General features: G+C 33.9%; 1 protein-coding gene across 1 annotated transcript; it reads left to right on the top strand.

Annotated features, from left to right (window-relative positions):
• The first annotated feature begins 6,828 nt into the window (after positions 1–6,828).
• On the top strand, positions 6,829–7,704 carry LOC145588515 (F-box protein CPR1-like). Its single transcript, XM_081645162.1, has one exon. The coding sequence runs from the start codon at positions 6,829–6,831 to the stop codon at positions 7,702–7,704; it is 876 nt and encodes a 291-aa protein (XP_081501288.1).
• The last annotated feature ends 5,763 nt before the right edge of the window (positions 7,705–13,467 follow it).

The following is a 13,467-nucleotide window of genomic DNA, read 5'->3' as shown; positions in this document are numbered from 1 at the left end:
CTTTCCAACAAGAAGGGGCATAACTACCTGAGAATTGAAGACCCAAAGACCCAAAGTACCAACACCATTTAAATTAGGAACAAAACTACATAAAACCTTTGAAATCATGACAATATTAAAAATAGAACCACGCATATCAATAACATAAAAATGTAAATCAAGGTATAATCTAAGAGTGATTTCCAACAAGACAATCATAAGCAAGGAAGGAACAAGAACTAGATTGTGAAATACGACTAGGATCGAAATGAGCATACCCATATATAAAGCATAGGTATTCCAGAAAAGGAAAAGTAAAAGCTTAGAAACGGTGAGAAGATTACATGAATAAAACATAAGAGTACATGAATACAACATCCAATAAACATTATTAGTGCAAAAGACAATAACAACAAAATTTAGCTTGCAAAGATAAGGTGTCAGAAACATAGCAAGTCAAGAAAAGGCAATAGCAAAATATTGGATTAATATGGTTCACATGCAAAAGGACGGTAAATCCAAAGATAAATAGACAAAGAGTAATTAAAATAAACTTAGGACGGTAACAAAGGGTAAGGTTCACAAGCTTGCAAGAAGGAAAAATAGACAAAAGAAGAGACAAAATTAGGACAATTAAACTAGCTTCCACCAGAATCTCACATAAACCATGACCAAATTGGGCACTAGGAGACAAGGTTTTGAGCTTAATGGAGAATACCTTATGGTGGGTATAACAAAGAATGGACAGCGTAGATCTAGGCTTCTTAATTGGGTGGCGGGGGCTACGAGGCTGGAAATTCTTCTTCTTAAAGGGACTAGGTGGCGGTGGTGGAAGGCTACAAATGAAAACCTTCAATTTCTCAAATTGATAATTTAGAGAAGTTGGGTTCGAAGGTAAGAAGTTCTAGTATCATGGTGAAGGATACAAACAAGCGACGACGGCTGTCGAGAAGCAATGGAGTTTCTGAGTAAGAGTATACCCAATGGATGACCCAAATATTTGGTCATGGATTATTATATAATTTCTTTCTCTTTCCACTCATCCATGACCAAGTCACATGACCAACCATGACCAAAGACTCCCAATGGTTGCCCAAAATTACTTTGGTCATGATTTTCCCTCTCCTACTTTTACCATACCCCACCATATATTCTCTCTCTTCTATCCCACCATATAATTTAAAATTGTTGTTAAAAACATAATAATTCCTATAATTGTTGCACATAATTAAAATTTAAAATGCTTAATGATAAATATAATTATACACTAATTGTAATCAATGATGTATTATTGAAGCGCAAATGTCAAATACAAGGACACTTAATTTAAAACCTCGTTAAATAATAATAATACACGATAGTACGATAACACATGCATGATTAGAACACATTATTTAGCATTAGCTAAAACATACACTAAACATAATTACTTAAAGAAAATACTCTTAAGGGCCCAATAATACATCAATTACTGCCTATTATAAGACTCCCCATATCTAAGCCATAAATGTTCCACTAAATCTGACTTCAAGGCTCTATGCGTAACTTCATCACGAACTCGAGCTCTATTAGCCATGTAAGTGTCCAAATTAGCTGGTCGGTTACTACTGTTGAAAAATTGAAACGGTCCTTCAGAATTTCTTCTACTTGAAGATGGGGGTTCAGCTTGCTCATATTCATTTGGATCATCATACCTTAGATCATAATATCTTGTGTATGTATCTTGCTCATCCTCGACGATCACGTTGTGTAAGATGATGCAAGCTATCATAATTTTTCCAAACATTGATACATCACGAGCCAGAGTAGGATGCCGAACTATGGCAAAACGAGCTTGTAGTACTCCAAATGCACGTTCGACATCCTTTCGCTGACCTTCTTGCTTTTTGGCGAAAAGACCCTCTTTTTCATTTTGGGGGAGGGATATTGTGGGAATGAATGCCGCCCATGTAGGATATATACCATCCGTGAGATAATATCCCATATTGTATTGGTGGCCATTATCGACATAGTTAGCCGAAGGTGCACAACCTTCGATTATATCATTAAATAATGGAGACCTATCAAGAACATTTATATCATTACACCTTCCTGGCGTCCCGAAAAAAGCATGCGAGATCCAAAGGTCTTGTGATGCCATAGTTTCTAAAATCAAAGTGGGATTATTAGCTCTCCCGGAAAACATGCCCTTCAATCTTAAAGGAAAATTCTTCCATCGCCAATGCATACAATCAATGGATCCCATCATTCCTGGAAAGCCTCGACGTTCTCCATCTCGTAGGAGTCTGGCCATATCCTCTTCATTAGGTCTTCTCAGATAGTCGTCACTAAAATAAGAGACAACTCCTTCAACAAAATGTTGTAAGGAGTCTCTCGCAAGAGATGCACTAATCCGTAAGTAGTCGTCAACGAAATCAGCAGCAGTTCCATATGCAAGTAATCTTAAAGCCGCGGTGCATTTCTGCAATGCTGATGCTCCAAATCTACCAGTAGCATCTTGCGTTTGTTGAAAGAACTGATGACGTGCTTTCTCATGCGGAATCTCCGACGGAACAAGTTTGCAGGGAACACTGGAGGATCAGCAAAATAGTCATTCCATAAACGGTTGTGTCTGTATTCACGATCCCTTTCGACCAGCGTCCTTGGTGCCCTTGGATTTTGATTAACCATTTGAAAGAATTCAACTGGATTGGTCATTATGAATTCATCCATCATTCGATCAACAAGACGATTTGACCATCCCCTATCAGTGGCGTATATGAAACACTACCATACTAGACACACCGCTATTAGTGGCGTATCCAAGATTTAAAACCAGGCTATGCACAATTATATAAAGGTATTCAAATAACATCATGAGATGAGTCTAATGCTATATAATCATCATATAATTCAAAGTTGCAAGATAAAACACTACATGAATACTCACACCATCCCCAAATTAAGTGCCTATTTCACTTTAGGTGTTATTTGACCATCAATATAAAAAATTATGTACAAATGTTTAAAAAAATCTGATGTACAGTAGTGATATTGTAAATCGGTAAAAATAAAGCAAGTTGGGCACGTGTGGACCCTATTACCTTCCATCTCTCTTCTTTCATTATTTCATTTTCTTCTTTCAGTTTCTCTCTCTACTCTTATCTTCCACCTCTCTCTTCCTTCACCAGTTCATTCTCTTTGTCATTGATTGAGTGTTTTAAAGGTTTGCTCACAATTTTTTTTCATTTTTATTGATATTTGTTATTTAAATGTTACTATTCAGTTATATATATATATATATATATATATATATATTTTCTTGGGTTCTTTCTTAGTTTGATTTAGTTTAATTCCTGATTTTTTAAAAAAAAATTTCAAATCAATTGATTTTGTCATTTTCTAGTAGAATTGCAAATTGATACTTAGTAAAAACAATGAGGAAGAAGACGATCAAATTGCAATTACTATTTTTTTTTGGAATTTTGATTGATTTCGTCATTTTTCAGTAGATTTGCAAAACGTTCAAATCTATACTATATGGTTTTTTTTCTCAGTTTTTGATTAAAATGATAAGGTTAAACCTACGAAGAAGATAATTGCTCCTTTTGCTATTCAAACAAAGAAATAGATGTATATATGGGTCGCTTTTATGCATAAAAAGGGTAACATTTGTGCATATAAAGGGTACCATTTTTGCATACAAAGGATAACAACATTTTTGGGGAAAAACACAATCATAGTAATACTATGTTTTATATGGGTCACTTTTATGCATAAAAAGGGTAACATTATGCATATAAAGGGTAACGTTTTTGCATACAAAGGATAACAACATTTTTGGGGGCGCTGATACACATACACTTAGTCTATGTGCTGCCCCACATAGACATCCAATGAAATTGCGACACGTCAACGTTCTTAAAAAAGAAAGAAAAAGAGTTGAGCGGGAGAGTTAAGCGGTAAAAAGGTGTGAGATTCCCGCCTAAGAAGAGAGCAGCAGTAATAGATGAAATCATGGCGCCATTTTGTTAAAAAATATTACTTCCTCGACCAAGGTATGTTATGTAGTTTTAGAAACAATTTCTATGGTAATGGCCAATGAAGTTCTAGTCATTCGTTGAATCGAAGCTGAAGTAAGAAGGTCAAAACTTTATTGGGCGACATTGGCGGTAAGTTTTTTTTATCAATTGATCAGGTTTAAAATGTATAATTGAAAGTTTTCTCTTGATTTGACATAGTTGTAGCGAGAAAATTAGGAAATATGTTATATGTGATGAAAATGGTTTTCACAAGGAAATATAATTGGTTTGAAGTTATATGGGTTGAAGAAAATATGCTTTTAGTTTTGTAATGGAATTCCAATCCATGGATTTATTTTTGATAAAATTTGGAAATTTTTGTTTTGTAGTTAATAATGTATAATGTACCTTTCTCATGAGTTTTTAAAATTATTTTAAAGCAATTTTAGTGAGATATTAATTTTTTTAGTATCAATATAATTATAGTGGTATAATTATGTATTATTAGATGTACATAATATAATTATAGTGGGGAATAATTTATGAGTTTAATTGTGGTATGCAGGGTTGGGTTGTAGTGTAATGGCAAATGTGGAGGGCAATTTGGAAAGAAACATTGATCTAAATGAGGTGTTTGAGGACTGTGAAGAAGATGATCGGGGAATAGCAAATGATCCAGAAGTCTAATATGAATTTTGAAAATAAAACATTCTTTTTTTTTATACTAATATACATATACTCCTAAACAATAAATTTTGATACTAAAATAATACAAATGATGAATTACAAAAATTTTCAAAACAATTTCAATACTACAACAATACACTTGGTCGCCGTCGTCTCTTTCACTCGCTCATCGGCACCTTTTATTTCACCCTCCATTGTTCTAGACCATCTTATGGACCGCATCACTGTATGATTTCGCCGACCCTCATTTCATACTCTAAACCACATCAATTTCTCATTACGTCGACCATCGGCCCTTCATTTCCTCTCAACCACCTTACTCGCCTTAAAGCCACCATCATCCACCCTCGCCTTAAAGCCACCATCGTTGACCATCGCCTTAAAGCCACCGTCGTCGGCCCTCCTAAGTCTCTTCTCGCAAATATTTTCCGCCAAAAGTACAATTATTTTCAAATTTAGAATTCGAAATTCAAAATTTTCATTTGCAAAATTTTTAGAACCACATTTTCAAAACTATTGGGGGTGGGACCAAGTGGGCCAACTGCATCAGCCAATAAAAACATTTGTCTATGTAGGGTACACATAGACTATATCTATGTGTACCCTTTTCGGAGAAAAACACAATTATAGTAATACTATATTTTATATGGGTCACTTTTATGCATAAAAAGGGTAACATTTGTGCATATGAAGGGTAACGTTTTTGCATACAAAGAAGCTGGCACGTGTGTTGTGTACGCCGCGGATTAACAATAAATTTATTGTAAACCGGGGGCATGCAAAAGTTTTTGAAAATTATACAATGATGATATTAGTCCATTTAAACAACACATTATTGAGACAAATTCAACGATATCTTACATTACAATATTTTTTTGTTATATATTAACGAGAATTAAATATGCAGTAAAAGTTGTATATGTTTGACTATGATAATAGAAACAAGCACTTGGGGGCCGTTTGGTTGGGGGTATTCATCAAAGGGAATGGGAATCAACTGCCCTGATTCCCTTTGTTGTTGTTTGTTAGGCCTATTTTCCCATTCCCTTTACCCTCTTTATTCCCTCAAATCCTTCCAACTTGATTCCCCACCCCCTAGGTTTTTCCATTCCCTTTCCTTAGCCACCATTACACTACCATAACCACACCAGAACCCACCTTCCTACCCTACCCCACCATATAGCTGGCGCACCGCCCTTACTCCGCCCCTCGCCTCACCTCCCCCCCTCGCGACCCCCTGAAAAGCCCTCCCCTCCCCCGAAAAATATCCCCCCACTCCTACAAAACCAAAGATGGCGGTGGCGAAGGTGACTTTAATCCCCCAAAACGACGGAAATAGTGAATTCAATGCCATTTGAACCATCAATCTCGCTGGAAAATCCATCAAAAAATGACAAAAACACGCCGGAAAATCGAAGAAAATCTTTAGAAAAATGGTTTGAAGTGATTGATTTCTATGGTTTTGTGAAAATGATGAAATTGATGGGCGGCGAGGGGTGGGGGAAGGGCGGCGATCTGGCTAGGTGGTGGGTGAGTGGTGGCTCGGTGGGGGGTGATGGCTAGAGAAGGTGGAAAGCAAGGAAATAGGTTATTGTGTGGTGGTGGTGTGGCCGTGTGGTGGTTGGGTTGGTGGCTTTGATTCCCTTTCTGTGTTAAAACAAACAGTATAGCAAATATTAGGGATTTTCATTTCATTCTTTTCCTTTCCTTTCACTTCATATACTATTTGCTTCAATACAATTTTTAGATTTTAATACCTACCCATTGTCCTTCAATTCCCTTATCTATATATGCTATATTTTGTTAAGTCAAACTCAAAAAATAAAAAACAAAAAAAAAAAAAATAAAAAAAAAAATTAACATGATTTGAGGGGTATGCAAGTGCATAGCCTCACTATAAGCTACATTCGCTCCTAACCGCTATATAAAACACTACCATACTAGGCACACTAAACACTAACCATTATCTAAAACGCTACAGTCAAAAGTGCCAAACAGGGCCATAAACCACGTCGGCTTTAAATTGTAGATTTCCGCGCAACAAATCCTGGACGCTAATATATCTTCCCCAACAAGCTTCACAAAACCTCTACTTCCTGCCTTCCTGTAGTAACAAGAATACAAAATCACAATTATAGCTGAAGCTCGAACTAAAGCAACAATGGCGGCACTTCCGACTGAGATAATAACCGAAATTCTCTTACGCTTACCTGTTAAATCGCTTTTACGCTTCAAATGCGTCTGCAAATTCTGGAATTCCTTAATCAAAACCCCCAATTTCATCCAACATCACCTCAATAAAACCCTAATTTCCAACTCCAATCTTCATCTCCTCTTCTTTTATGAGTCTCTTTATTCTGCAGATTTTGACCATAACCACATCTCCTTCTCGGAGATCCAGCTCCCTCTCTCAACTCAAGGAATTGAGGTATTTGGGTCTTGCAATGGCATCATTTGCATTGCCAACAATACTGAAATCATGTTGTTCAACCCACTTACCAAGTCACAGTTTAAGCTACCTATTATACCAGATCCTATCAGGGTTGCATTTCTTGTTCGTCTGTTCGGATTTGGGTACGACAGTAAGAACGACGATCACAAGGTTTTGAAGTTGGTTGAAAGGTATCCTAGAGATGATATGGGTAATTGCGTTGAAGCGGAATTGTATAGTCTTAGTAATACTTCCTGGAAATCTGTTCAAGGTATCTATGGTTTTACCTTTGATAATCATTGCCATGGTGTTCTTGTTAATGAGGCTTTACATTTCAATGTTCGCTCCAAGAAATCTGTCAACATAATAGTTAGTTTCGATCTTCAGACTGAGAGTTTCTTGTTTTTCGACTACTCGAAATTGATTGATAATAACGAGTTTTATGCGATGGCCAAGTTAACGGAATTGGGTCAATGTCTGTGTGCTTTTGTTAATTATTATGATATTTTAGTGGAGTATTTGGATTTTCTGAAATGCGATTTATGGGTAATGAAGGAGTATGGGAACAATGAGTCTTGGTTAGGTTGTTTAGTATTGAAACAATGAGTATGGGTATCCTGAGATGCGAATTAGTATTCCCTATTGTTTACTCGAAAGATGGGAAACAAATTTTGTTGGAAATAGAAGACCGGAGGTTTGGTTGGTATGACTTGGAGTCCAAAAAATTTGATGCAATCAAACTTCATGGATTTCCAATGGGAGGTGTGAGGATGGAGTGTTTTGAGGGGTGTTTTGTGGGCAGCCTTGTTTCGATTGAAGATAAGCTGCAATCCAAAAGGGAAACCTTGCCAATGATAAAGAAGAAGTAAGCAGAGTTTTTGAATGTCTCTCTTTTTGCTTCCAAATCCAAATGCACATATTTCCTTAGCATAAGACTTTGAATCCTGTTTGCTTAAATGCATTTTCTGTATTGTGTTATGTGACCTGTTTGGTTGATATGCAGGGATAATAGTTAATAACCATCTACGGAGTAGTAAATTTCAACTGATTTGTAACTGATGCTTATTGCTCTTGGCTAATTGTCACAGCTAATCCATCATACCTTATGAGCACATTGCCATAATTTTTTTTTTGCTATTCGGGATATTACTTACTTTGTGGTATTAAGTGTAGACACCAAATTTTGATCCCCTATTTTCCATAATTTTTTTACATTCAATTAACTAATAAATTTTGTGTAATTTCATAATTATAATAACAAATTTAATTTTGCTAACGACAACCGCAATAATTGGACATAAGAGACAAATTCAAGTAGTGTTTATTTATAATTTTGGAGTATACAAAACCCTTACAATTTGTACTCCTAATTTACGAACAAAACACGAGACTAATTTGTAGCATAACTCGAACCTTGTACACTCCGTGCCGAAAGCTTCAAATCGTCATTTATTCATGATTATGAAAATCATTAACGCCATTAGTAGCACCACTAACACCATAATCAAAGCTAAATATAAATTTAGCACTCGAAAATGCTCGTCGAACGAAGATGGAGCTTAACGGTTTTGGTTGTCGAGAGCCATGGAAACCGAAGAGGAAAAGGCAAGGGGTGTGTTTTTTGGGTAAAGGGTGATTTCGGATAAGGGAAATCTCCCTTTTATAGGGGATAAATCTTATCCGTATTTTTATCATATCCTAATTGTGTAATCGTTTAGTCTAATAATAGGAGTAAGCGTATCTTTTAAAAATAACATAAAATAAAAATAATGCGTTACCACTGACATATGTAACATTTATTCTGTTTGACATATCCTGGTCGAGAATATCAAATATTGACCCTTTAATCTGTACAATTTTAAAACCGTGACCGTTTCTACAGTATCACTTTCTAACCCCGGATAACAGTTTAGTAATTTTATGTATCCTATTGCTATTATTATTATTATTCTAACATTTTCAATCATCTTTTTTTTTATTTATAAAAAAAAAAAAACGGAAATACAAATCATAAAAAACAAAATAGCATATATTGATAAGTACAAAATCATGCAAAGCATGCATGAAAATATGCATGCATATCAATTACCAATACCAAACCCTTTTTTTTATTTTTATTTTTTTAATTTTTTTTTTGGTTTTGTTTAACTTATTTATTTTTAACTTGTTTTAATCCCACCATTTTACTTTGCTAATAACTTACTACTACTTCATATTTCATCTTCTTCCTTCCTTTCAACTTCCCACCAAAACACCATTACCACAATGCCTTCATGACTCACCTCTTTTTTTTTTTTTTTCTCTCTGTTTTATACACTCAGAAACAACAAGTGTAAGGTATGCATGTTATTTTCTTCCCGATTAATGCAATGACGACAATATTCAACAGTGAAAGAGTGGTTATGAGTAAAGATACCTCTGCCATTACCACTCATTTGATATGTCAAATCCATGCAAAAGAAGAAAATGGTAAGTCATGGTTGTAATTTAGCAACGAGAATCAGAAAATGGTGTGATATGAGTATATGACAATACGTTGTATCACTGAGCTGTGTTTCTTCCCAAACGGTAAGGTGATATGACCATCCACAATCAATGGCAAACAACATTTTTTTCTCCTTGTTATTTTCTGATAAGTGGGTTTTGTAATAATCTTGTTTAGCTATGGTAAGTTTGAAATACGAAGAGTAAATACACTCTTCGTAGGAAAGTAGTACTAATTAACAATTGTGTTAAAAATATATTAGTACTTTTAATTATTTTTAGTCATTAATAATATTGTCATTTGTTTAGTCAAATTAATTAAGTTTTGCATGAAGTAGTAGGCTAATTCTATTTGTCCTCTACCTCATTAAGATGAATTTTGGTTACAATTTTTACCTAACTCTTGTATTTGTACGTATTTATTTCGTATAATAGTATATTCTTTGTATTTTGTATTTTAGCTCCCATTTGCTCTCATATATATACCACCCACTCTTCACGAGAAGGGAAAATAAAAATATCGAAGAGAACAGCAAAAAAAAAAAAAACTCATAAAAGAAGTCTATATTATTTCAGCATTTTAATTAGATTAAAAAAAAATCAAAAATTTTTATATTCGGTAAAAATATATATATATATATAAAAAAAAAAATATTGTAGAAAGACTTGGCCTGAAATTAAATCGATCAATTCGACACTACTTTTACTAAATCCCCAAGATAGCTACTCAAAGTCAAAGGTAATATTTTCTTTCTTTTTATTTGTGATTTCATATTATTTTTACATACATTTACTAACTTTTCTACTTTTGTGTGTTCCATAACCTCCTAGGGCACTATACGTGCCGGTTTCCTAATTTGGAAACCAAGTAGAATTTGACCGACCGCGAGCGAGTTTGAGAGTGAGTATACATGGTCTGTTTGATTTTTTTCTTGTATGTATCATCATTATGTAGAGTATGAAATGGAAGAAATGATAATTGTACAAAATGTATAAGGAAGCTCCGAAGAATGAATGATGGAATTCTAGCAAGATAGCATTTTCGACCACTTTATTTTTATTAAGTAAAAAAATCGTTTTTCATTATAAAATTAATAAATAAATTTTTTACAGTAAGCTTATGTATTTAGGAGTGTATGAGACTTGGAATTTTATAAAAATAAATTTTAACCAACCCACAAAAAATCAGACATTAAGACATAGTAACACCACAAATTTCTTACTACATGTCTGTCCATTTTCCAATTTTGACCAATATCCTTTTTTTAATAATAAAATTTGAATTGACTACCTAGAAAGTATATTCCTTAAGCTTTGTAAATTGGGGTCACACGTTCTCATAGGATAAATACTCTATTTTTTATGATTTTTACAAAACTAGGTATTAAAATGTTAAACTGATTAGAGGCTGTTTTTCCCAACCAAGCATACTCTTTTTATTTGGCATATCAAATGACTTCTAAAAAAGGGAGAATTTTCTACAGAGCATCTAAATGTTTGTCCTTAACCTACCATTAAAAGGATCATGCCAATTTCGAAGTACTTTGACCATTATCACCCAATTCCCCATGAACGTCCCAAACTGGAGTGATGTTAAAGAAAATTCATTATCTTTCAATTCAACTGTTGGATGAATCCCAATTTTTGATATGTTATAGAAGACTTGTAGACCTTTCCAAAAATCTAATATATGCTCTAATCCAACCGTTAAAACATGAGTTATGGCGTTCGAAATATTAGGGAAACTTGAAATCCTTAAGTTTTTAACAGAAAGAAAGAACGAACATTATTATATAATTTGTGTCATCCTATTATATACACCTCTGGTTTTTTTTTTTTTTTTTTTTAAAATAAATATTGTAAATTAAGTCATTTGAGAAAGCTATAAATTACTCATGCCTCAAGTTAATATTAATCTCATATAATAAAAAGACACATATGTATCACTTTAAGACTAACACTTTTTTTAAGTAGTCTTCTTGATCCTATGGCTATATGAAAGGAGCTTTATAAATAATTCATTTAGTTTGGAATAGAATGTCTTATACTTTTTAAATAAATCTTGTTTAAGTTTTAATTCCATCATCGTTTGAAAGAGCAAAATTTCCTTATGCATTTCTTAATAAAGAGACAACTAACTTTTAATTAAGCAAAACATGGCTTTGCATGCTTGTAACATTTTATTAATAAAATAAAATTTTCGAGTTATGGTTTATGGCTTATATTTAAATAAGAGGGTAAAATTGAATATTCAATCATGATAGGTTATAAGATGATCTATTTGCCGCAGAGAATTATACTTTTAAAGTTTTATTATCTCTGATAGATCACTTACGTAATCTAACATGATTAAGGTTTTCAATATACTACCTATCATTTAGATTTAAGCCATATGGAATGTCCATTCTGCATAAGTCAATTTCATACAATCCAAATACATTTCCTTCGTATTCTTCTTGATTCATACCAAATAAAATCCCCTTTTTAGCACACTCAAATAAGCCCACACAATCTCTTTTTGGAAGTTGGTCAACCCTAAATAAAGTCGTTAATTGAAACGCATTTTACAAACAAAATCATTCTCCTCAAAGAAACTCCTATGGTGTCGCTGATTCTACTGACTTCCTCAACCTTGATAAATTGACCTCCATATTGAGAGCAAGATTGCTTAGCCTCATTCCAATGACCCTATATGGATCGACCACCTCTCCCCAAAAAATATATATATATAAACCTTCTTGAAACCTCGTATGAAATTTTGACCATGTATAAATGGACGTTCGTAAGAACTACGTAGGGGTTTTGATCCGAGAGTGGATTCAAATCCCACAATGAACGGTACGTAGGGCAACTTTAATGCTCAAACCCACCATATATCGTAAGGTTTAATTCACTTTTATTTTACATTTGAGTGTGATTGACAATGTGGAAATTTTCGTTTTTTTTATGCTTTAGTTTAAGGAAAAGTATGTGAATAACCATAACCAATTAACAACGTACTAGTAAGAGCCTGTTCGTTAGAACAGAGGAAGAGACGAGTTCCAAACGTTCGATCTTCTTAACTTATACCCCGTACCTAGATCTCTAATTTTCCTAAGACCATACTTATATAGTGTCTCACCTAATGGAGTCAATGTCGTTTTCTATTTGAAAACGATCATAAACAAAAGATCGTCTCTATTCGGGCAAAAGTAGAATGGCGACTCTAATTTCTTTTTTTAGTCAAATTATCGACTTACGTAGGATTTTGACTTCTAATTTTAATTAGTCAAAAAAATAGGTGCCACATTAAGTTAGCTACAATTTCAATCAGAAGTCTATAAAGTATAGGCGTTTATTGGCATTGCTCTTGTCAAACCAAAGTATTGTTTAATCTATTATCTGAAGTATATTCAGAAGCTCTTTATAACTCCATTTTTACTCCCTCTTTTGGTTTCTCTTGCTTCTAAAATACTCTATTATCTACCAAATTTGCATCCATTATATTATGTTAAGCTTTGTTGTTGTAAAATCAGCTATTAAAGGTCTGAATCACTTTCTTCATTTCTTCAGACGAACTGTGGATAATGTTCAAGATGAGGCTATGACATAATTGATGATGCCACTGCCAGGACTTTGTTAATGTAGGTATGAAGCCATCTACATTAATATAGTAGTGCTTTTCTTGCATTGATGTTGGCTGAAACTGAACAATACATCTGAATTTTTTTATCCATATTCTAATAATAAAGAAACGTTGGAGTGTTTATAAAGAGTGAACCCAACATAGACCTTTGGTCTTGGAATGCATTATGTAATCATCGATCCTTCAAACTAGGTGGTCGTATGGGATTATGCACAGAATTACATTGACTTTTGCATGTTCAAAAAAACAAATGTCTAATC

The sequence above is a fragment of the Chenopodium album genome, chromosome 17, assembly GCF_948465745.1.
Source record: "Chenopodium album chromosome 17, dcCheAlbu1.1, whole genome shotgun sequence".
Classification (NCBI taxonomy): domain Eukaryota; kingdom Viridiplantae; phylum Streptophyta; class Magnoliopsida; order Caryophyllales; family Amaranthaceae; genus Chenopodium; species Chenopodium album.
Note: the sequence above shows the minus strand (reverse complement) of the source record. Positions and strands in the feature narration are given on the sequence as shown.